The following is a 23846-nucleotide window of genomic DNA, read 5'->3' as shown; positions in this document are numbered from 1 at the left end:
CCGCGGGGCGATCACCGCCATGAGCCGGAGACCTGGCAGGGACGCAATTTGCATGTCATTTAAACACCACGTGACTCCGCCCCCTCCGGCGCCCAGGAAGGTCAAAAGGCGGTCGATTATCCGCGGAGCTGCAGCGCCATCACCTGCTTCGATCCCCGCCTTTCGCGCTCCACACGGGACCGGAACCCGGGTGGTCCGCATGAGAGGCGAGCGTGCCGACGACCGAGCTAAAAGCCCTAAAAAGAATCAATCAATCGATTATTTATATAGTCCTAAATCATTAGTGCAGGGGTCACCAAGAAGAGCTACTTCTTGGGTACTGATTAATGCAAAGGGCTACCAGTTTGATACACACTTACATAAATTGCCAGAAATAGCGAGCATGCAGACGACCGAGCTAAAAGCCCCTAAAACAGTGGTCCCCAACTTTTTTTTTTTATCCGCGGACCGGTCAACGCTTAATAATTTGTCCCGCGGCCGGGGGGGGGGGGTCCTTTTTTTTTTCTTTCTTCTTTGTCATGAAAAAGGGAGCTTTTTTTGGTTGGTGCACTAATTGTAAGTGTATATTGTGTTTTTTATGTTGATTTAATAAAAAATAAAAAAATTATAAAAAATTCTTCTGCGGCTCAGTACCAATCGGGTCACGCACAGCCCGGTGGTTGGGGACCACCGCCCTAAAAGAATCAATTAATCAATGATTATTTATATAGCCCTAAATCACTAGTGCAGGGGGGCGGGGGGGTCCTTTTTTTAAATTTTTTTTTTTTCTTCTTTGTCATGAAAAAGGGAGGTTTTTGTGGTTGGTGCACTAATTGTAAGTGTATATTGTGTTTTTTATGTTGATTTAAAAAGAATTAAAAAAATAAAACATTTTTTATTTTTTTTATACAAAATTCTTCTGCGGCCCGGTGGTTGGGGACCACTGCCCTAAAAAGAATCAATCAATGATTATTTATATTGCCCTAAATATTTAGTGCAGGGGTCACCAACCGTTTTGAAAGCAAGAGCTACTTCTTGGGTACTGATTAATGCAAAGGGCTACCAGTTTGATACACACTTAAATAAATTGCCAGAAATAGCGAGCATGCAGACGACCGAGCTAAAAGCCCCTAAAACAGTGGTCCCCAACTTTTTTTTTTTATCCGCGGACCGGTCAACGCTTAATAATTTGTCCCGCGGCCGGGGGGGGGCCCTTTTTTTTTTCTTTCTTCTTTGTCATGAAAAAGGGACGTTTTTGTCATGAAAAAGGGAGCTTTTTTTGGTTGGTGCACTAATTGTAAGTGTATATTGTGTTTTTTATGTTGATTTAAAAAGAATTAAAAAAATAAAACATTTTTTATTTTTTTTATACAAAATTCTTCTGCGGCCCGGTGGTTGGGGACCACTGCCCTAAAAAGAATCAATCAATGATTATTTATATTGCCCTAAATCACTAGTGCAGGGGTCACCAACCGTTTTGAAAGCAAGAGCTACTTCTTGGGTACTGATTAATGCAAAGGGCTACCAGTTTGATACACACTTAAATAAATTGCCAGAAATAGCGAGCTAAAAGCCCCTAAAACAACGCTTAATAATTTGTCCCGCGGCCCAAGGGGGGGGGGGTCCTTTTTTTTTTTTCTTCTTCTTTGTCATGAAAAAGGGAGGTTTTTGTGCTTGGTGCACTAATTGTAAGTGTATATTGTGTTTTTTATGTTGATTTAAAAAGAATAAAAAAAATAAAACATTTTTTATTTTTTTTATACAAAATTCTTCTGCGGCCCGGTGGTTGGGGACCACTGCCCTAAAAAGAATCAATCAATGATTATTTATATTGCCCTAAATATTTAGTGCAGGGGTCACCAACCGTTTTGAAAGCAAGAGCTACTTCTTGGGTACTGATTAATGCAAAGGGCTACCAGTTTGATACACACTTAAATAAATTGCCAGAAATAGCGAGCATGCAGACGACCGAGCTAAAAGCCCCTAAAACAGTGGTCCCCAACTTTTTTTTTTTATCCGCGGACCGGTCAACGCTTAATAATTTGTCCCGCGGCCGGGGGGGGGCCCTTTTTTTTTTCTTTCTTCTTTGTCATGAAAAAGGGACGTTTTTGTCATGAAAAAGGGAGCTTTTTTTGGTTGGTGCACTAATTGTAAGTGTATATTGTGTTTTTTATGTTGATTTAAAAAGAATTAAAAAAATAAAACATTTTTTATTTTTTTTATACAAAATTCTTCTGCGGCCCGGTGGTTGGGGACCACTGCCCTAAAAAGAATCAATCAATGATTATTTATATTGCCCTAAATCACTAGTGCAGGGGTCACCAACCGTTTTGAAAGCAAGAGCTACTTCTTGGGTACTGATTAATGCAAAGGGCTACCAGTTTGATACACACTTAAATAAATTGCCAGAAATAGCGAGCTAAAAGCCCCTAAAACAACGCTTAATAATTTGTCCCGCGGCCCAAGGGGGGGGGGGTCCTTTTTTTTTTTTCTTCTTCTTTGTCATGAAAAAGGGAGGTTTTTGTGCTTGGTGCACTGATTGTAAGTGTATATTGTGTTTTTTATGTTGATTTAAAAAGAATAAAAAAAATAAAACATTTTTTATTTTTTTTATACAAAATTCTTCTGCGGCCCGGTGGTTGGGGACCACTGCCCTAAAAAGAATCAATCAATGATTATTTATATTGCCCTAAATATTTAGTGCAGGGGTCACCAACCGTTTTGAAAGCAAGAGCTACTTCTTGGGTACTGATTAATGCAAAGGGCTACCAGTTTGATACACACTTAAATAAATTGCCAGAAATAGCGAGCATGCAGACGACCGAGCTAAAAGCCCCTAAAACAGTGGTCCCCAACTTTTTTTTTTTATCCGCGGACCGGTCAACGCTTAATAATTTGTCCCGCGGCCGGGGGGGGGCCCTTTTTTTTTTTCTTTCTTGTTTGTCATGAAAAAGGGACGTTTTTGTCATGAAAAAGGGAGCTTTTTTTGGTTGGTGCACTAATTGTAAGTGTATATTGTGTTTTTTATGTTGATTTAAAAAGAATAAAAAAAATAAAACGTTTTTTATTTTTTTTATACAAAATTCTTCTGCGGCCCGGTGGTTGGGGACCACTGCCCTAAAAAGAATCAATCAGTGATTATTTATATAGCCCTAAATATTTAGTGCAGGGGTCACTAACCGTTTTGAAAGCAAGAGCTACTTCTTGGGTACTGATTAATGCAAAGGGCTACCAGTTTGATACACACTTAGATAAATTGCCAGAAATAGCGAGCGTGCCGACGACCGAGCTAAAAGCCCTAAAACAGTGGTCCCCAACCTTTTTTTTTATCCGCGAACCGGTCAACGCTTAATAATTTGTCCCGCGGCCCGTGGGGGTGGGCGGGCCTTTTTTTTTTTTTTTCTTCTTTGTCATAAAAAAGGGAGGTTTTTGTGGTTGGTGCACTAATTGTAAGTGTATATTGTGTTTTTTATGTTGATTTAATAAAAAATAATTAAAAAAACATTTTTTTTTTGTTTATAAAAAATTCTTCTGCGGCCCGGTGGTTGGGGACCAATGCCCTAAAAAGAATCAATCAATCAATGATTATTTATATAGCCCTAAATCACTAGTGCAGGGGTCACCAACCTTTTTGAAAGCAAGAGCTACTTCTTGGGTACTGATTAATGCGAAGGGCTACCAGTTTGATACACACTTACATAAATTGCCAGAAATAGCCAATTTGCTCAATTTACCTTTAATAAATAAATCTATATACATACAAAATGGGTATTTCTGTCTGTCATTCCTTCAAACTTTTTTTTTCCTTTTACGGAAGTTTTTTTGTAGGGAATAAATGATGAAAAAAAAAACACTTAATTGAACGGTTTAAAAGAGAAAACACGAAAAAAAAAAGAAAATTAAATTTTGAAACAGTTTATCTTCAATTTCGACTGTTTAAAATTCAAAATTCAACCGAAAAATATGACGAGAAAAACTAGCTAATTCGAATCTTTTTGAAAAAATTTAAAAAAGAATTTATGGAACATCATTAGTAATTTTTCCTGATTAAGATTTTAGAATTTTGATGACATGTTTTAAATAGGTTAAAATCCACTCTGCACTTTGTTAGAATATATAACAAATTGGACCAAGCTATATTTCTAACAAAGACAAATCATTATTTATTCTAGATTTTCCAGAACAAAAATTTTTAAAGAAATTCAAAAGACTTTGAAATAATATTTACATTTGATTCTACAGAATTTCTAGATTTGCCAGAATAATTTCTGGGAATTTTAATCATAATAAGTTTGAAGAAATATTTCACAAATATTCTTCGTCAAAATAACAGAAGCTAAAATGAAGAATTAAATTAAAATGTATTTATTATTCTTTACAATAAAAAATAAAAAAAAATACTTGAACATTGATTTAAATTGTCAGGAGAGAAGAAGGAATTTAAAAGGTAAAAAGGTATATGTGTTTAAAAATCCTAAAATCATTTTTAAGGTTTGATTTTTTTCTCTAAAATTGTCTTTCTGAAAGTTATAAGAAGCAAAGTAAAAAAATAAATGAATTTATTCAAACAAGTGAAGACCAAGTCTTTAAAATATTTTCTGGGATTTTCAAAGTCTATTTGAGTTTTGTCTCTCTTAGAATTAAAAATGTCCAGCGAAGCGAGACCAGCTTGCTAGTAAATAAATACAATTTAAAAAACAGAGGCAGGTCACTGGTAAGTGCTGCTATTTTAGCTATTTTTAGAACAGGCCAGCGGGCGACTCATCTGGTCCTTACGGTCGACCTGGTGCCCGCGGGCACCACGTTGGTGACCCTTGCACTAGTGTCTCAAAGGGCTGCACAAACCACAACAACATCCTCGGTAGAGCCCACACAAGAGCAAGGAAAACTCACATCCAGTGTGACGTCGGTGACAATGATGACTGAGAAACCTTGGAGAGGACCGCATATGTGGGCAACCCCCCCCCCTCTAGGTGAACCGAAAGCAATGGATGTCGAGCGGGTCTAACATGATCCTGTGAAAGTTCAATCCATAGTGGATCCAACACAACCATGAGAGTCCAGTCCAAAGTGGATCCAACACAGAAGCAAGAGTCCCGTCCACAGTGGAGCCAGCAGGAAACCACCCCAAGCGGAGGCGGCATACTTGCCAACCTTGAGACATCCGATTTCAGGATATGGGGGTGGGTGGTCGAGGGTAGGGAGGAGGCGTGGTTGGGGGCGTTGTTTGGGCGGGGGGCGTGGTTAGGAGGGGACGAGTATAATTCACCAACTCGAGTATTTCGTATATATTTCATATATATATATATATATATATGTATGAAATACTTTACTCTCAATGAATTCTAGCTATATATATTTATTTTACTATACATATAAATAAAAGTAGTTGAATTTAAGACGGCACCTATCAAATACACAGTAATAAAAACACAGTTGTTCTACTAACTGTACTGTGCTTGCTGGTTATTAAAAAAAAACACTAAAAAAAACACTTACCTTTCACTATTTGAGTAACCTTTGTTCTGCCATTTGCGTACTGGCGAGAGTCACTTGCCGTCAAGTGCACAACACCACGTAAATCGTTGGCCAATCAAAAAGCAACCCCATAACGCTATAGCCAGCATTCACCAGGAGATGGCAACAGACAACATAGATTCACTCTTTTACAGACAGCGTCGCCATGGCTGTAACTTCCTCATTCTTTTGCTTCGTCTCCTTGTGTGTGCAGTTTTTTATAAAAAATCCATAGATGTTGTAACGTGATTGGGCAGGCAAGCTGTTTATATAAATGGAAAGCGGACGTGAAAACAGGCTGTCCCCACTCATGTCCGCATGGAGCTGGAGGGGGCGTGAATTTCGGGAGAATTCCGGGAGAACATTTCTTCCTGGAGGTTTTCGGGAGAGGCGCTGAATTTCGGGAGTCTACCGGAAATTCCAAGAGGGTTGGCAAGTTTGCAGATCAGCAGCGCAGAGATGTCCCCAGCCGATACACAGGCGAGCGGTCCATCCTGGGTCCCGACTCGGGACGAGCGGTCCATCCTGGGTGCCGACTCGGGACGAGCGGTCCATCCTGGGTGCCGACTCGGGACGAGCGGTCCATCCTGGGTCCCGACTCGGGACGAGCGGTCCATCCTGGGTGCCGACTCGGGACGAGCGGTCCATCCTGGGTGCCGACTCGGGACGAGCGGTCCATCCTGGGTGCCGACTCGGGACGAGCGGTCCATCCTGGGTCCCCACTCTGGACGAGCGGTCCATCCTGGGTCCCGACTCACACAAGGGAGAGTGGGACAGAGGAGAAACGGCAAATCAACTGGTCTAAAAAGGGAGTCTATTTAAAGGCTAGAGTATACAAGAAGGCAATGTTGAGCCTGTGGTATAGTTTTATACATATATTATCTATTGTACAGCCTGTGGTTGGAACAAAGGCAGCGAAGAGGAGAGAAGAGAGCAGAACAGCCACCTCCTTTAGGTCATTCTTTTTTTTTTGTACACTACCGAGGCTTGTTAGGGCTTAATTACAAAAATATCTGCTAAAGACGGGGGCCGTCCAAGTTTCCTATGCGAGTGGAGTGCAGCGGTCCAGCCTGAGCGTACATAAAGCGACTAATAGGACAAATAACATGTTAGTGTTTGAATCAAGGTTTGTGGAAAGAGCCCAGAAGAAGACGACCAGGAGTATAAAATTAAAAGAGTGAGAGAGCAGGGCGGTGGTATTCTGTGATCGGATGTTTTTTTTCAGCGCGCTCATTGCTGAGGGAAGTATGGTTGCTGCTGCTGCTGCTGCTGCGGAGGAGGAGGGCCTTGCGCGGGATAGCCGGGGTAGCCCTGCGCTGCCGGGGGGCCGCCCGGGTAGCCCGCCTGGCCTGGGGTACCTTGGTAGGGCATGTAGGGCACGTTGTACTGGCCGTAGGCGTACGGGTTGTAGCCCATTGGCACCTGGAAGTACCTGCAAGCACACATAGTCCATGTTAGCTCCCTCCATAGTAGGGCCGGGCAATTATTTCTACTCGAGGGCACACATTGAGAGAAAAAAATGTGCCTGGGGGCGGGTATATCTATTTTTAGAAACACCAAAACAAAACCTCACAGTAATGTCTGATTGAATGCTAAAAACGTTATGAAAGACCGCCTTAAAAAACTATGGAATTTTTTTTTTTCTATGAACGATGAAACACTGAATATTCACAAAATATGAATGTCACACCTCCTTTCGATCGACATATTTTACAATCAACTGAAACGCAATAAAAATGCAACAAACAGTGAAATATGAACGCAAAGGGTACAAAATAAACCCACCTACATTCTGATTCATCTGCTATACCACTAAAGGGGAACATTATCACCAGACCTATGTAAGCGTCAATATATACCTTGATGGTGCAGAAAAAAGACCATATATATATTTTTTTAACCGATTTCCGAACTCTAAATGGGTGAATTTTGGCGAATTAAACGCCTTTCTGTTTATCGTTCTGGAGGGGATGACGTCAGAATGTGACGTCGCCGAAGTAATACACCCGCCATTTTCATTTTCAACCCATTGTAAACATTGGGTCTCAGCTCTGTTATTTTCCGTTTTTTCGACTATTTTTTGGAACCTTGGAGACATCATGCCTCGTCGGTGTGTTGTCGGAGGGTGTAACAACACTAACAGGGAGGGATTCAAGTTGCACCACTGGCCCGAAGATGCCAAAGTGTCTCCACATTTTACCAGCGATGACAGACATGGCACAGAGATGTATGGATAACCTGCAGATGCATTTGCAATGATAAAGTCAACGAAATCACAAAGGTGAGTTTTGTTGATGTTGACTTATGTGCTAATCAGACATATTTGTTCGCGGCGTGACTGCCAGCTAATCGATGCTAACATGCTATGCTAATAGACGCTAACATGCTATTTACCGGCGGTGCTAAAGCAGACATGGCACAGAGATGTGTCGATAACCTGAAGAGGCATTTGCAATGATAAAGTCACAGAAATCACAAAGGTGAGTTTTGTTGATGTTGACTGCCAGCTAATTGATGCTAACATGCTACGCTAATCGATGCTAACATGCTATTTACCGGCGGTGCTAAAGCAGACATGGCACAGAGATGTATGGATAACCTGCAGATGCATTTGCAACTATATTACGTTTCCTTCCACCCACATTTAATGCGAAAAAAACACTTACCAATCGACAGATTTAAGTTGCTCCAGTGTCACAAGATGCGAAAGTCCTGATCGTTTGGTCCGCACATTTTACCGGCGATGCTAACGCAGCTATTCGGCCATGCTATGGCTATGAATAACGTCAATAGCTATTCGCTCAATAGCTTCAGTTTCTTCTTCAATACTTTCATACTCCAACCATCCGTTTCAATACATGCGTAATCTGTTGAATCGCTTAAGCCGCTGAAATCCGAATCTTAATTTCGAGCCAATGTCGCTATATCTTGCTGTGCTATTCGCCATTGTTTGTTTACATTGGCAGCACTGTATGACGTCACAGGGAAATGGATAGTGGCATCGCAAATAGTGAAAATCAAGCACTTTAAAGCTTTTTTTTAGGGATATTCGGAGACCGGTAAAATTTTGAAAAAAAATTCAAAAAATACAACATGCCTCTGGGAACTGATTATTGTTTTTAACCCTTTTGAAATTGTGATAATGTTCCCCTTTAACAATAAGCTTTAGAACTTTGTTGTGAAAATCCACCCACACTCCTTGGTGGCTCGTCTGAGCTGCTGTGACGTAGAGGACCATAGTAACTAATTAGGTTATCATAGTAACTCATTAGCAGAGGTGGGTAGAGTAGCCAGAAATTGTACTCAAGTAAGAGTACTGTTACTTTAGAGATGTATTACTCAAGTAAAAGTAAAGAGTTGTCACACAAATATTTACTTCAGTAAAAGTAAAAAGTATGTTGTGAAAAAACTACTCAAGTACTGAGTAACTGATGAGTAACCTGTTCGTTTAATGATGACGGCAACAAGTAATGCACAAAAACATAAAAACAGCAATGAACAAATTCACAGCCAGGAATATCTCTTAAGCAACTAAAACTATAAAATATATAAAATAATATATATTTGGTTTTACACTGTATTGAAAAAAAAATTGACAATTAATTTGACCTTTGCAACTACATTATACTATTGGCTAAGTTTTATATTCATAAATGTAAGTTTCTCAATACCCGACCTGTTTTTTGTGCCTTTAAAAAGATTTGGAACGCTACATTAAAACACTCTACCTCTAACAACCAAAAAGCTGTGAAAACGATGATGCTGTGTTCCAAATTTTAGTTATTGACTGAGGTTGAGTGAGCCTATGGTTTTGCACTTTGTTTATTTTATATATATAGTATATATATATTTTTTGCATTCTATTTTACTTACTTTGAATTTACAACCCCCTGCCGCTGTTTTGTATGGTTTGTATACTGTTTTGTACTGTTTTTGTACTTACTTAGATTATTATTTTCAACTGTTTGTAAATGTTGAAATTTATAAATAAAGGTTTATAAAAAAAAAATAAAAAAAAGTGTGCAGTTAATCATGTGACTGCCTGGCTCTGTTTGATTGGTGAAACGGAGTCCAACGTCACCAGTGACTGCATTTGATTGGTGAAACGCAGGCATGTGATAGATCCTACTTTGAAGGTCTGTCTGACAAAACAAACAAAGCGTGTATCAACAGATCGATAAAAATCAGTAGCGAGTAGCAACCTGAATGTAGATAAATGGAGCGGAGTAAAAGTAAAGTTTCTTTTCTATAAATATACTCAAGTAAAAGTAAAAGTATGTTGCATTAAAACTACTCTTAGAAGTACAATTTATCCCAAAAGTTACTCAAGTAGATGTAATGGAGTAAATGTAGCGCGTTACTACCCAGCTCTGTTCATTAGATGACCATAGTAACTGGTATATCATCCAAAAGCGCAGATTCCAGCCATTAAAATACTTTGTAGAGTTGAAGACTTCCGGTCATTAGAAAACATGAGTGCACATCATAATTGCAGCTACACTTTCCATTTTAAACATCTAAAAAAAAAAATATTTGGGAATGTCCGGCGGGCCAGATTGAAAAGCTAAACGGGCCACATGTGGCCCCCGGGCTTTAATTTTCCCAGGTCTGCTCCATAGGGTGCACAGGGGCGAGGGTACCGTATTTTTCGGACTATAAGGCACACTTAAAATCTTTTCATTTTCTCATAACTCCACAGTGCGCCTTATAACCTGGTGCGCCAAATGTACAGAATCATTTTGGTTGTGCTTACAGACCTCAAAGCTATTTTATTTGGAACATGGTGAAATGATAAGCGTGACCAGTAGATGGCAAATCACACATAAGAGATACGTGCAGACTGCAATAAGACTCAAAATCATTAGGAATCCTTTTCCTCCTATCCAGGAGATCGCAAAAAGCCGCTGCCTGACCGGGGCTCAGAAAATCTGCAGACACTCCTCCCACTCCCACCAAGGACTGTTTTCACTGCTGGACTCTAGAAAGAGGTTTCTCAGCCTCCGTAGCAGAACCTTCAGGTTCTGTAACAGCTTCTTCCCTAAATCCATAAGACTCTTGAACGCATCATAATAATCCCCTCAATTCCCCCCCAAAAATGGATTCACTCGGTGGAATATAAATAGAATATAACATACATCCATAAACGTGGATGTATGTTCCGTAAAAAAATGTGGATGTATTTTCGGTAAAAAAATGAATTATATCAAACATTAACTAACACACATAAAAAGTTCTGAAACTTGGTACCGTTCTGTAGCGGTTATTGATTCCCGGGTACTGAGAACAAGTCCGCGATTAAAGTAGAGAAGCCCTCAAAATAAATACATCTGCATTCATACATGATTATTGTAATACTTTGGGTGATGAATGGCATGTGTTGACTTTGACACGCCCAAATAGGATTTCATCTGAAATGTGAAGAAACTGATCAAACTCACTGTGGGTACCCCTGGTAGGTAGGATAAGGGGGCCCCTGGGCTTGGGAGGGCTGGGCCACCGGCGGCAGGTTGCTGCTGGGAGTGCTCGCAGGTGGGTTGGGAGAGGCGGCCTGTGTGGGGAAGTTGGGTGGAGGGGGCCTGGCTGGGGGCTGAGGGATGGCCTGGGTCTGCTGATTGGGCAAGGTCTGCAAGAATAAGATTGGAGAACAGTGAAGAAGCGCTATGGGCATATGGGGGTGCTGAGGTGAGGGGTCTTACAAATACGGTCCGAGGTGCTGGGGTGGGGCCGCCTGGTGGGGCGGCGGGGGTGCTCTGATAGGCGGGGACGTTGAAGGAGGGGGCGCTGGGCTCTCGGGCGATACTCTGCTGCAGCTCCCTGCGATAAAACACATCATAGAACAGTGTTTCTTAACCATAGGGCCGCCAAAGAATATCTCAGCTGTTGTCCGTGTGGGCCGCAGCGGTCCTCAGTTGTAATACACTTTTACACCACTTGTGGCAGTAATGACAATACCTAACAGAAGGTCACGGAGACATTTTTAAGTGCAAAAATGATTAATAAAGTGAAAAATCTTGAAAAGTTCAGGTGACTGATCGTTTTTTGTTTTTGGTCGCTAACCTTGAAAAGTTAAAATTTTAGCAGGAAGTGACTGATCGTTTGGTTCTTTTTTATCGCTAACCTTAAAAAGTTCACTTTTTAGCAGGTAGTGACTGATCGTTTTGGGGTTTTTTAAGTCACTAACCATGAAAAGTTCACTTTTTAGCAGGAAGTGACTGATAGTTTTGTTTTCTTTAGTCGCTAACCTTGAAAAGTTTACTTTTTAGCAGGAAGTGACTGATCGTTTTGTTCTTTTTAGTCGCTAAACTTGAAAAGTTCACTTTTTAGCAGGAAGTGACTGACGGGTTTTATTTTAGTCGCTAACCTTAAAAAGTTCACTTTTTAGCAACAAGTAACTTTAATTGTTTTGTTCTTTTTAGTCACTAACCTTAAAAAGTTCACTCTTTAGCAGGATGTGACTTATCATTTTTGTTCTTTTTAGTCACTAACCTTCAAAAGTTCACTTTTTTATCAGGAAGCGACTAATCCTTTTGTTCTTTTAAGTCGCTAACCTTAGGAGTAACTTTAATAATTTTTATTTTAAGTCACTAACCTCGAAAAGCAGAAAGTGACTTTGATCGTTTTTTTTTGTCGCTAACCTTGAAAAGTTCACTATTTAGCAGAAAGTGACAAATCGTTTTATTTTTTGAAGTCGCTAACCTTAAATAAGTTAAATTTTTAGCAGATTTTTAGGGATGTTGGGCGCATTAGATCGGTCCAGGATGATGAAGCCCAGGCCTTGATGGGTTTTTTTTTAGTCGTTAACCTTGAAAAGTTCACTTTTAAGCAGGAAGTGACTTTAATCGTTTGGTTCTTTTTAGTCACTACAAACTTTTTAGCAGCAAGTGACTGATTGTTTTTGTTCTTTAGTCCCTAACCCAGAAAAGTTCACTTTTTAGCAGGAAGTGACTTTGATAGTTTCTGTTCTTTTTAGTTGCTAACCTTGAAAAGTTCACTATTTAGCAGAAAGTGACAAATCGTTTTATTCTTTGAAGTCGCTAACCTTAAATAAGTTAAATTTTTAGCAGAATTTTAGGGATGTTGGGCGCATTAGATCGGTCCAGGATGATGAAGCCCAGGCCTTGATGGGTTTTTTTTTAGTCGTTAACCTTGAAAAGTTCACTTTTAAGCAGGAAGTGACTTTAATCGTTTGGTTCTTTTTAGTCACTACAAACTTTTTAGCAGCAAGTGACTGATTGTTTTTGTTCTTTAGTCCCTAACCCTGAAAAGTTCACTTTTTAGCAGGAAGTGACTTTGATAGTTTCTGTTCTTTTTAGTTGCTAACCTTGAAAAGTTCACTTTTTAGCAGGAAATGACTGATTTTTTTGGGGGGGAGCTAACCTTAAATAAGTTCAGTTTTTAGCAGAGACTGACTTTAATGTTTTTTTTTTTTTTTGTTATTAACCTTAAAAAGTTCACTTTTAGGCAGGAAGTGACTTTAATCGTTTGGTTCTTTTTAGTCACTACAAACTTTTTAGCAGGAAGTGACTTTGCTCGTTTTTGTTCTTTCGTCGCTAACCTTGAAAAGTTCACTTTTTAGCAGGAAGTGACTCTGATCGTTTGGTTGTTTTTAGTCATTGACCTTGAACAGTTCACTTTTTAGCAGGAAGTGACTTTGATCGTTTGATTGTTTTTAGTCACTAACCTTGAAAAGTTCGCTTTTCGGCAGGAAGTGACTTTGATCGTATGGTTGTTTTTAGTCACTAACGTTGAAACGTTCACTTTTCAGCAGGAAGTGACTTTAATCGTATGGTTGTTTTTAGTCACTAACGTTGAAAAGTTCACTTTTCAGCAGGAAGTGACTTTGATCGTATGGTTGTTTTTAGTCACTAACGTTGAAAAGTTCACTTTTCAGCAGGAAGTGACTTTGATCATATGGTTGTTTTTAGTCACTAACGTTGAAACATTCACTTTTCCGCAGGAAGTGACTTTGGTCGTATGGTTGTTTTTAGTCACTAACGTTGAAACGTTCCCTTTTCAGCAGGAAGTGACTTTGATCGTATGGTTTTTTTTAGTCACTAACGTTGAAAAGTTCCCTTTTCAGCAGGAAGTGACTTTGATCGTATGGTTGTTTTTAGTCACTAACGTTGAAAAGTTCACTTTTCAGCAGGAAGTGACTTTGATCATATGGTTGTTTATAGTCACTAACGTTGAAAAGTTCACTTTTCAGCAGGCAGTGACTTTGATCGTTTTGTTCTTTTAAGTTGCTAACCTTAAAAAGTTCACTTTTTTAGCAGGAAGTGACTGATCGTTTTGTTCTTTTTAGTCGCTAAACTTGAAAAGTTCACTTTTTAGCAGGAAGTGACTAACGGGTTTTATTTTTGTCGCTAACCTTAAAAAGTTCACTTTTTAGCAACAAGTAACTTTAATTGTTTTGTTCTTTTTAGTCACTAACCTTAAAAAGTTCACTCTTTAGCAGGAAGTGACTTATCATTTTTGTTCTTTTTAGTCACTAACCTTCAAAAGTTCACTTTTTCAGCAGGAAGTGACTAATCCTTTTGTTCTTTTAAGTCGCTAACCTTAGGAGTAACTTTAATTTTATTTTTAGTCACTAACCTTGAAAAGCAGAAAGTGACTTTGATCGGTTTTTTTTGTCGCTAACCTTGAAAAGTTCACTATTTAGCAGAAAGTGACTAATCGTTTTATTCTTTGAAGTCGCTAACCTTAAATAAGTTAAATTTTTAGCAGAGTGACTTTGATGGGTTTTTTTTTAGTCGTTAACCTTGAAAAGTTCACTTTTAAGCAGGAAGTGACTTTAATCGTTTGGTTCTTTTTAGTCACTACAAACTTTTTAGCAGCAAGTGACTGATTGTTTTTGTTCTTTAGTCCCTAACCCTGAAAAGTTCACTTTTTAGCAGGAAGTAACTTTGATGGTTTCTGTTCTTTTTAGTTGCTAACATTGAAAAGTTCACTTTTTACAGGAAATGACTTAGATTTTTTTGGGGGGAGCTAACTTTAAATAAGTTCAGTTTTTAGCAGAGACTGACTTCACTGGGTTTTTTTTTAAGTTATTAACCCTAAAAAGTTCACTTAAGCAGGAAGTGACTTTAATCGTTTGGTTCTTTTTAGTCACTACAAACTTTTTAGCAGGAAGTGACTTTGCTTGTTTTTGTTCTTTAGTCGCTAACCTTGAAAAGTTCACTCTTTAGCAGGAAGTGACTTTGATCAATTCTGTTCTTTTTAGTCGCTAACCTTGAAAACTTCACTTTTTAGCAGGAAGTGACTCTGATCGTTTGGTTGTTTTTAGTCACTGACCTTGAAAAGTTCACTTTTTAGCAGGAAGTGACTCTGATCGTTTGGTTGTTTTTAGTCACTGACCTTGAAAAGTTCACTTTTTAGCAGGAAGCGACTTTGATCGTTTTATTGTTTTTAGTCACTAACCTTGAAAAGTTCCCTTTTTAGCAGGAAGTGACTTTAATCGTATGGTTGTTTTTAGTCACTAACGTTGAAAAGTTCACTTTTCAGCAGGAAGTGACTTTGATCGTATGGTTGTTTTTAGTCACTAACGTTAAAAAGTTCACTTTTCAGCAGGAAGTGACTTTGATCGTTTTATTGTTTTTAGTCACTAACCTTGAAAAGTTCACTTTTTAGCAGGATGTGACTTTGATCGTATGGTTATTTTTAGTCACTAACGTTGAAAAGTTCACCTTTCAGCAGGAAGTGACTTTGATCGTATGGTTGTTTTTAGTCACTAACGTTGAAAAGTTCACTTTTCAGCAGGAAGTGACTGATAGTTTTATTCTTTAGTCACTAACCTTGAAAAGTCCACTTTTTACCAGGAAGTGACTTTGGTCGTTTGGTTGTTTTTAGTCACTAACCTTGAAAAGTTCACTTTTTAGCAGGAAGTGACTTTGATTGTTTGGTTGTTTTTAGTCACTAACCTTGAAAAGTTCACTTTTTAGCAGAAAGTGACTTTGATAGTATGGTTGTTTTTATTCATTAACCATGAAAAGTTCACTTTTTAGTAGATCAGAGTAAGATTACTAATTCAATGCTGACATACGAGTGGGCTCCAGGCCCCCTTGTAGTGGAAAAGTTGGGCCCCGAGGTCAAAGAGGGTAAGAGCCCCTGTTCTAGAACACTCTATCAACTCACTTGAGAAGCTCGTCCCGCTCGGTCTTGCGAGCGAAAACAATGTCACAGCATTTGTTCTGGAACTTGAGCAGGATCTCAGTCAGGTCGTTGTAGAACTGCGGAGGGAGAAGACAGGGAATGAAGCAGCTGAGCAGGCCTGGCGGGAGAAATGGAGCGGAACCTTGGTGCCCTCGCGCAGGTTGCTGCTGATCTCCACGTAGCTGTCGTGGGCCGAGGCCAGCTTCTTCAGGACCTCCTCCCTCTGGTTGGCCTCCGTGTTGGCCTGCTTCAGGCTGCTGAACTCCTGATGGGAAGTCTGCAAGGAGGGCGCACGTTCAACCCCGCAACTCTCTTTTCACGCACCATTAAAAGTACATTAGGAGCTGATGTTTACGAGCAAGACTGCGCGACACGCTCAAGAACTCTGAAAGCATTCAAAGCGTGTGACCGTCAAAAAGTCAAATCGTGCAATTCACACGAGTCAAACTCAAGGCCAAATCTGGTCCACTACCTCTTTTAATGTGGCATTGGCAATAATTATGAATGTTAGTTTTATGTTTCCTAATAATGTAACAAACATTGTATCGTCATACATGACAAACGTTTTTTCCGACACAAAAGTCTGCATGACTGATGTGTTAATCTGTAATAATGATGTTGTTCATGTTATTAATATATTGTTAGTCACGTTTGGGTGAATATAGGTTGAAAAGTCGTAAAAAATCTGTAATAAAGTTTCCTAATAATGAAACAAATATCACACTAACATTACAAACGTTTTTGTTTAGATAAAAATAAATATCTGGTTGATTTATGATTTTAAAGCAAGTTATCCATTTAATTCAAAAATAGTAAAAATGTTGATAAATATTACAGCATAAAAAAAACTAGCTGCTCAGTCGCCAGATTTTACTGTAAAAAAACATCCCAAATTCTAATTATATTTTATCTATATCTCTATATCTTTTTTTTTTTAGGGCTGTGAATCTTTGGGTGTCCCACGATTGGATTCAATATCGATTTTTTTTTCAATTCAACACGATTCGCGATTCAAAAACTATTTTTTCCCGATTTAAGAGGATTCTGTATTCAATCAATACATAGGATTTCAGCAGGATCTACCGCAGTCTGCTGACATGCTAGCAGAGTAGTAGATTTTTTTTAAAAAAGCTTTTATAATTGTAAAGGATAATTTTTTATCAACTGATTGCAATAATGTAAATTTGTTTTAACTATTAAACAAACCAAAAATGAGAATCGATTCTGAATCGCACAACGTATTCGAATCGAGTTTTTCCCCAATCAAAAAATTTATTCGAATTTGAATCGCGATTCTCACGTTGTGCGATTCAGAATCGATTATATAAAAATCCCCAGGTATGTCAATATTATCAATAATTTCGCCACACCACGTGTGTGTGACAATCAGTGGTACTTTAACTTTTCACTTCGGTTATATTTTATTTATTGCTATCATTACTACTATTATTCTCAATATTTTATGTTTTTATTCCTTTATTTACCACCTTTTTCGGAGTATAAGTCGCACCTACAGAAAATGGATAATAAAGAGGGAAAAAAACATATATAAGTCGCACTGGAGTATAAGTCGCATTTTTGGGGGAATTTTTTTAAATAAAACCCAACGCCAAGAATAGACATTTGAAAGGCAATTTAAAATAAATAAAGAATAGTGAACAACAGGCTGAATAAGTGTACGTTATATGAGGCATAAATAACCAACTGAGAAGGTGCCTGCTATGTTAACCTAACATATTATGTTAAGAGTCATTCAAATAACTATAACATATAGAACATGCTATACCTTTACCAAACAATCTGTCATTCCTAATCGCTAAATCCCATGAAATCTTATACGTCTAGTCTCTTAAGTGAATGAGCTAAATAATATTATTTGATATTTTACGGTAATGTGTTAATAATTTCACACATAAGTCGCTCCAGAGTATAAGTCGCAACCCCCCCCTTTTTTTTTTTTTACTTTTTCAGTCTCTCTTATCGAAAGGACTCGTTTTTTAACGACAAAAAATAAATATAAAATATAAGTCGCACCCCTGGCCAAACTATGAAAAGAACTGCAACTTCGAGTTAGAAAAATACGGTATATTTAATTTTTACATACATCTAAGTTTTAAAACATGTTTAATATTATTTTTAGATGACTTAAATAGATTTTTATTCTCAAATGTGTCTTTTTCCTCAATTCTCAGTGCCTTGTTTTGTTAATGAGTTGCAACTTGCCGGTGCATGGAAAGTGCGCCATAAATAAAGCTTTCAGCGATTCTGGTGTCGTTCCCACACGTGGAAAAAGTGCGACGCCTTTCTATAGCCCAAAGAGCGGCCATTTTGTGGTTACCTGAATCTGTGCCAGCAGCTCCTCCTGCTGGCGGAGGCTGTTCTGCACCCTCTGCTTGTGCTCGCCGTAGAGCTGGTCCAGCTGCGAGACCGACAGCTGCTCCTCGTTGATGGCGCCGTCCTTGGCCAGCGCCGTCAGGAAGGTGGTGGACATGTCAAAGACCACGCCCTTGATCTCCACCTCCAGAGCCTCGCGCTCCTTCTTCACCTCCTCCAGCTGGGTCAGCTGAGAGCGCAGCACGTTGACGACCTGCGGCGCGGGCGACAAGCGTCAAACAAGGCGGACTGACGCGGCCTCCGACCCGTACACACCTCGCTGCCTTGCAGCTTCCTGGTGGGGTTGGCGGAGGGCAGGGCGGCGCTGAGTTCGTTCTCGGGTTTGCACAGCAGCGCGATCATGTCGCAGTGGGTGTTGTAGCGGTCCTTCACCACCTGATCCGCCTGCACCGCCTTGTCCAGGATGTCGCGGAAGTTAGCGCCCTCTAAGACAGGAAGTGGAGGTGAGACTTAATGAGGCAAAGGAAGTGGGCCCGCAGAGCCAAGCTCACCTGCACGGAGGGGCTTGTACAGGTCTCCAGAGGGGGTCCTGTTCCAGCGCTGGTTGAATTTGGCTCTCAGCTCGTTGTCCGTCGTCTCTTCGTCGTTCAGCATCTTCAGCGCCTTCATGACAAACACACACAGTTTGCTCTTCAACACTGGGCTGGCCAATACCGCTAGAAAAACTGCTTTTATCAGGCGATATCAATAAATATTGATTTGTTATTACCGCCTATTAAAAAGCATAAGCAGGAGATAAATGTATAAAATGAAATGTAATTTTGTTTGAAATGTTACCTTCCTCTGGTTATACACCTCAGCTCTCAAGGCAGAAAGGAAATGTCAACACAAGCATGGAACACAAACAATGTAAACAAAATAGTTAAATCACATTGAACATTTAACAATAAGTTCTTAAAATGATGGTTCAAAAATAAGGAATAAGTAAGAAATGCTTAATAAAGTGTAACATAGTGAACAGAAACATGAGAAGTACTATTTCCTGTAGCGTTAGTGACAAGAAGTTACAGCTGGGTAACATTTCATTTGGTCTGTTACTCTTCTTTGAGTACATAAAGGAATTTGTTATGAAGTAATTATTTTTATATTATTGGACCAACTTGCTATTATTTTAAAGAAGCACATGTTGTAATTATTTGTATTTATACAGTCCTGCACTTGAGTTCTTACCTGTCTTTTCAGTATACCCCAACAGGGAACGGACAAGGAAGGAAAAAAAGGCAGAGGACGACAGTCGGTTTGAAAAAACCCCAAAAAGTGCCATACTGTCGAAGTGACTTTTCCCTCTAATCCACAATTTCTCCATTTTGACTTTCTCTTTTCACTCCAAGCAAAGGAAAGTATCAACCACCAGATGAAAAGTAGGCGCAACCAAACTCGATAGCTGATAATGTTACATGATTAGCTGTTAGCGTGATCACTTCCTGTGTTGAAAAACTACAAGAATATACTTAAAACTTCCGGTTTAAATGTTTTTATATATAGAAACATATATATACATACATACATAAATAAATACATACACGCACATATATATACTACTACACACACACACATTATATATATATGTTTTTTTATATATATGTTTATATATATATATATATATATATATATATACACACTCACACACACACACAATACATACATGCATATATACTCATATATAAACATCATACATATGGACATATATACATAATACATACATTGTATTATGAATATATATTTTGTGGGTTCTTCCGAGGATGTCGTAGTCGTAATGGTTTGTACAGTCCTTTGAGACATTTGTGATTTAGGGCTATATAAATAAACATTGATTGAAATATATATATGTATTATGTATATATACATACATGATACATAGAAATGTGCATGCTACATATAAATATATATATATATATATATACACACACACTCATACTGTATATGCACGCACGCACACTGTGGTGGTGGACAAAGAGCAGAAAAGGGTGGTGTTGATAGATGTGGCAATTCCAGCTGACGCCAACATCAGGAAGAAGGAACACGACGAACTTCAGAAGTACCAAGGGTTAAAGAGCAGCTGGAACGGATGTGGAAGGTCAAGACTAGCGTGGTCCCTGTGGTAGTGGGGGCGCTCGGAGCAGGAACCCCCAAAAATCGGAGAGTGGCTCGAACAGATCATAGGAACAATATATACAGCCTCAGCCCAGAAGAGCACAGTCCTAGGAAAAGCCAAAATACTGCGCAGTTGACCCGAGCTTGAGGATGACTCAGACACCACCCCACCGGGATGAGAAGGATAAGAAAAATATATAAAATATATTGCTTAAATGCACACGTACAATAAAACGTGTGTGTAAATGTATGTATGTGTATATATATATATGTATATATATATATAATTATTATTTTTTTTTTTCCGGCACTGAAGTCCAGCACTTCCTTTCCTTTTACTGACAAATTTTGCGCAGAAACTTCAAAACCAGCACGACTGGCAGTTTTGCAGTGGAAAGCCACACAAAGTCTGCCCGGCAACGACGTCCTTTTCTGTTCTCTCGATGACAGAGAAGCTTCTTTGTGTTTTTGCTTCAATGGCCGCTGCTTTCTTTTTAAGTTTGGACTTTTTCCCAGTTTGCCAACAAACTTGGAAGCGGGACGCATTTTATGTCCTTCCCGCCGTCTGTTTGCGTGTTCATCAGCACGATGTTGGAATAACGGCCTGGCTGACGTGAGCGGACGCACAGTCCTTGGCCCAAAGACTAGAGGCTTAGAAGTTTAATGACGATCCTGATCCGGGATTGCAGCCATTAGGGATTGTGAGGAGATTTTCCATATTTGGGTGTTCCAAATATTCGCCGCTAAATGGCATCACGTGACAACAAGCAAGCTGTCGCCATGTGTGTTACATTGGAAGCTCACCTCATCCAGAATCTCTCTGTTGCGGGTCAGCAACTCAGGCAAATCTTTGATCAGCTGCTCGATGCTCTGCAGGCCACCCTGCTGCACGACGGACCGGGCCTTCTCAGCAATGGATTGTGGGATGGAGTCTCCTGAAAGATCCTCCAGAGCTGCTGGCAGGTTGAGGGACGCCAAGACGCTGGTGGAAGAGCGAGGATGAAGCCGACCGACTAAATCAGGTACAGGAGCATTGGACTTGTTACCCGTTGCAGAGGTTGGTGGCCTCCCGCATGGTTCCCACCAGTCTGTTGACGGTCTCCGCCTTCCGCTGGCCGTACACACCCACCGACTGCTGCACCGCCATTGGAACCATCTTCTCAAACACGTCTGTGGCAAGGGGAGAGAGCACCATCTTGAAAAAACCCAAACACTGGGAGGCTGGGCTAATTTGCATGAAGTCACATCTCGGCTCCTTGGCGCTTGGCGATCACTCCAGCAGCACTGAGAGCGGACTCAGCCAAACGACCTCTCAGTAATGTTGCAATTTTCAACGCTATCAAAATTATACAAAAAAAAAAAAATAAATAAAAAAATAATAATAATAATAAGGCTCCACCTTTCCAAAAATGCCCTAGCTTGATGCTAACATACATTGGCTTTGCTATTGAAATGCTACTAATTAGTGATTTTACACAGCGATTTCAACACCTCCAAATTTGATGATGAAAACTACAACTGAGATGCACGTTACTATTTAAAACGGTTGGTGCATAATAATTACAATACATACAGTATTAACACTATTTAGGGGGCAACAATTAATGCAACACACCATCAACTATAGACTACTGCCACAGAACGCCTTGGACTTGCAACTATAATTGCAACTTAATGTCTTACCTACATACTCAAATGTGACAATAAAACAAAACTGGACACTAGTTACCATAACCAGCTCTAATATTTATTATCAAAAACAATATTTATTAACACGCATGCTGCTGAGTACCGGGTACCGGGAAACAAATGTAAACGGTACCCATCATGAGATCTCCATATGAAGAATACCTTTTATTTATTGCCATGATTGATTCACTTTATACACTTTCTATTCATTTGATCAAGAATACTATATCACTGCTATCGTCTATTGTGGCAAAACAAATCTTTTAGTAATCTCTTGTCCAACAACAATTTTAGTCAAAGTAACAGTCCTTATGTGGTTGATGTTGTATTGCTTCTCTTTAGTGCATTGGCCTGTTGTGTGTCCAAAGACAAGACATTTTTACAACCCCCTGCGGAGATGGCTCTGCTCAGGTTCCCACATTCGTACCCCTGCACATCCCAAGAGCACGAGAAAAAAACTGTTGTGATACTGGGAGTCAAAGGTTACTCTCCAAATGGATTTATTATGTGATTGATGCTGTATTACTGCCTATCTCGATGTTTAATCAAAACATTCCTGTTATTGCTAATAACACAATCAGTCTTTATTTTGCTCATCCGCCCTCAAAAACAGGCTACCTCCCCCCAACTCCTCCTCTCTCTTCTCGCACTCCAAGGCAGAAAGAAAGATCTGAGAAATTTATTTGTGTCTGTGAAAACACATCTTTTCCCAAAATGACTTTCTTCAAACTTTTGATCGGTTGCAATGGCTGTAAGACGAAAGGTTGCAGCACAACTTTGCTGGGGGAAAAAAAACGTTGTTAAATTCCCGATGAAGCAGTTACTTTTCCCCCTACGCTTTGCACCCTGTGGCTTATAAAACTGTGGGATTAATTTATGGATTCATCTCCGCTGATAGCTATTATGCAAATATTTCCATCCATCCATTTCCTACCACTTATTCCCTTCAAGGTTGCGGGGGGCGCTGGAGCCTATCTCAAATATTTCCACCCCCCAAAAAACAATCAAATACATTGAATAAGTGTGTTCTTTTTTTCGTGCTAAGCCGCCATCAATTGGACGAGTTCACTTACTGCAGGTTGAGTTCAGAGCTTTCAATTGGAAGTAGAAGTGCCGTTCCGCCTTCTAAGCCGTCTGTAGTGTTTCTACTCAAATTGACTCCTCATTCATAACTCCCAGCCATGTTTGTAAGTTTTACAATATAGCTAAAACAATACTTACAAAACCATCCCATGTGTGATGCCTGTAGGAGTGTTTTCATGCATATTTTATTCTAATCTTTTATTTTGTTTTCTCCCATTCCGCCCCACTTGTTTACCTGTATCTCACCTTTTTTGTAAGGGGCGCCGGAAGTTGGCAGACCTGTCAGCGATCCTGTTCTGTCTCCCTGTAATGTTTGTCTGATCTTGAAAGGGATTGTGCTGCAAATTTTAATTTTCCCGAAGGAACTCTCCTGAAGGAATAAAGTACTATCTATTTATCCATCCATCCAGCTATCTATTTCTAAGTGCTATTGTAACGTATGAGTCAATAGCCATAGATAATATTCTATCATGTTTACGAGTGTCTGTGTTAGTATTATTAACTTTTAATGGCATTCTTTTTGAATTGATTGGTAAATTGACTAAAACGTCACCATGCAGTTATTGAGTCTGTTTAGCTGATTGGAGAGCTGGCTTCCGCAGCTAGTGAGTCTATGACTTCTGTTTTGTTTGATCAGTGTTTTACTGCCGTGTTACAGACACAGTTTATAAACAATTTTGGTATGTAAATAAACATTTCTGTGTAAATAGCTCATTTCAAAATATATATATATGGCTTATAGTGTGAAGCAGCGAATACATCGATTTTTTTCTTTATTATTATTTACTAAGTGCGGCTTATATGCCGGTGCGCTAAATAGTCCAGTAGTTTTTTTTTACAAAATAGCCATAGAAATGTGTGCCTCGTACCTGAGAATTTCTGGCTGAGCGGCGGCGTGATGGCGGTGGCTTTGACCAGCGTTGCCTTTCCAATGTGCTCCA

The 23846-nt window shown here is 39.5% G+C and overlaps 1 protein-coding gene across 2 annotated transcripts in view; it reads right to left on the bottom strand.

Annotated features, from left to right (window-relative positions):
• Positions 1-6344: 6344 nt before the first annotated feature.
• Positions 6345-23846, bottom strand: part of pdcd6ip (programmed cell death 6 interacting protein) — a 49019-nt gene continuing 31517 nt past the window's right edge. For both annotated transcript variants that reach the window (XM_061897149.1, XM_061897150.1), the window contains exons 8-18: positions 23775-23846; positions 21180-21303; positions 20938-21115; positions 18531-18642; positions 18295-18464; positions 17984-18232; positions 15788-15922; positions 15628-15722; positions 11193-11310; positions 10935-11119; positions 6345-6928 (exon numbers count right to left, since the gene is read on the bottom strand). The exon at positions 23775-23846 is cut by the window's right edge and continues 151 nt beyond it. In XM_061897149.1, the coding sequence (XP_061753133.1) occupies positions 6727-6928; positions 10935-11119; positions 11193-11310; positions 15628-15722; positions 15788-15922; positions 17984-18232; positions 18295-18464; positions 18531-18642; positions 20938-21115; positions 21180-21303; positions 23775-23846 (1640 nt within the window). In that variant the 3' untranslated portion in view covers positions 6345-6726. The remainder of the gene's footprint in view (positions 6929-10934; positions 11120-11192; positions 11311-15627; positions 15723-15787; positions 15923-17983; positions 18233-18294; positions 18465-18530; positions 18643-20937; positions 21116-21179; positions 21304-23774) is intronic.

The sequence above is a fragment of the Nerophis ophidion genome, linkage group LG04, assembly GCF_033978795.1.
Source record: "Nerophis ophidion isolate RoL-2023_Sa linkage group LG04, RoL_Noph_v1.0, whole genome shotgun sequence".
Lineage (NCBI taxonomy): Eukaryota > Metazoa > Chordata > Actinopteri > Syngnathiformes > Syngnathidae > Nerophis > Nerophis ophidion.
The sequence above is the reverse complement of the archived record's forward strand: the minus strand, read 5'-3'. Positions and strand labels throughout refer to the sequence as shown.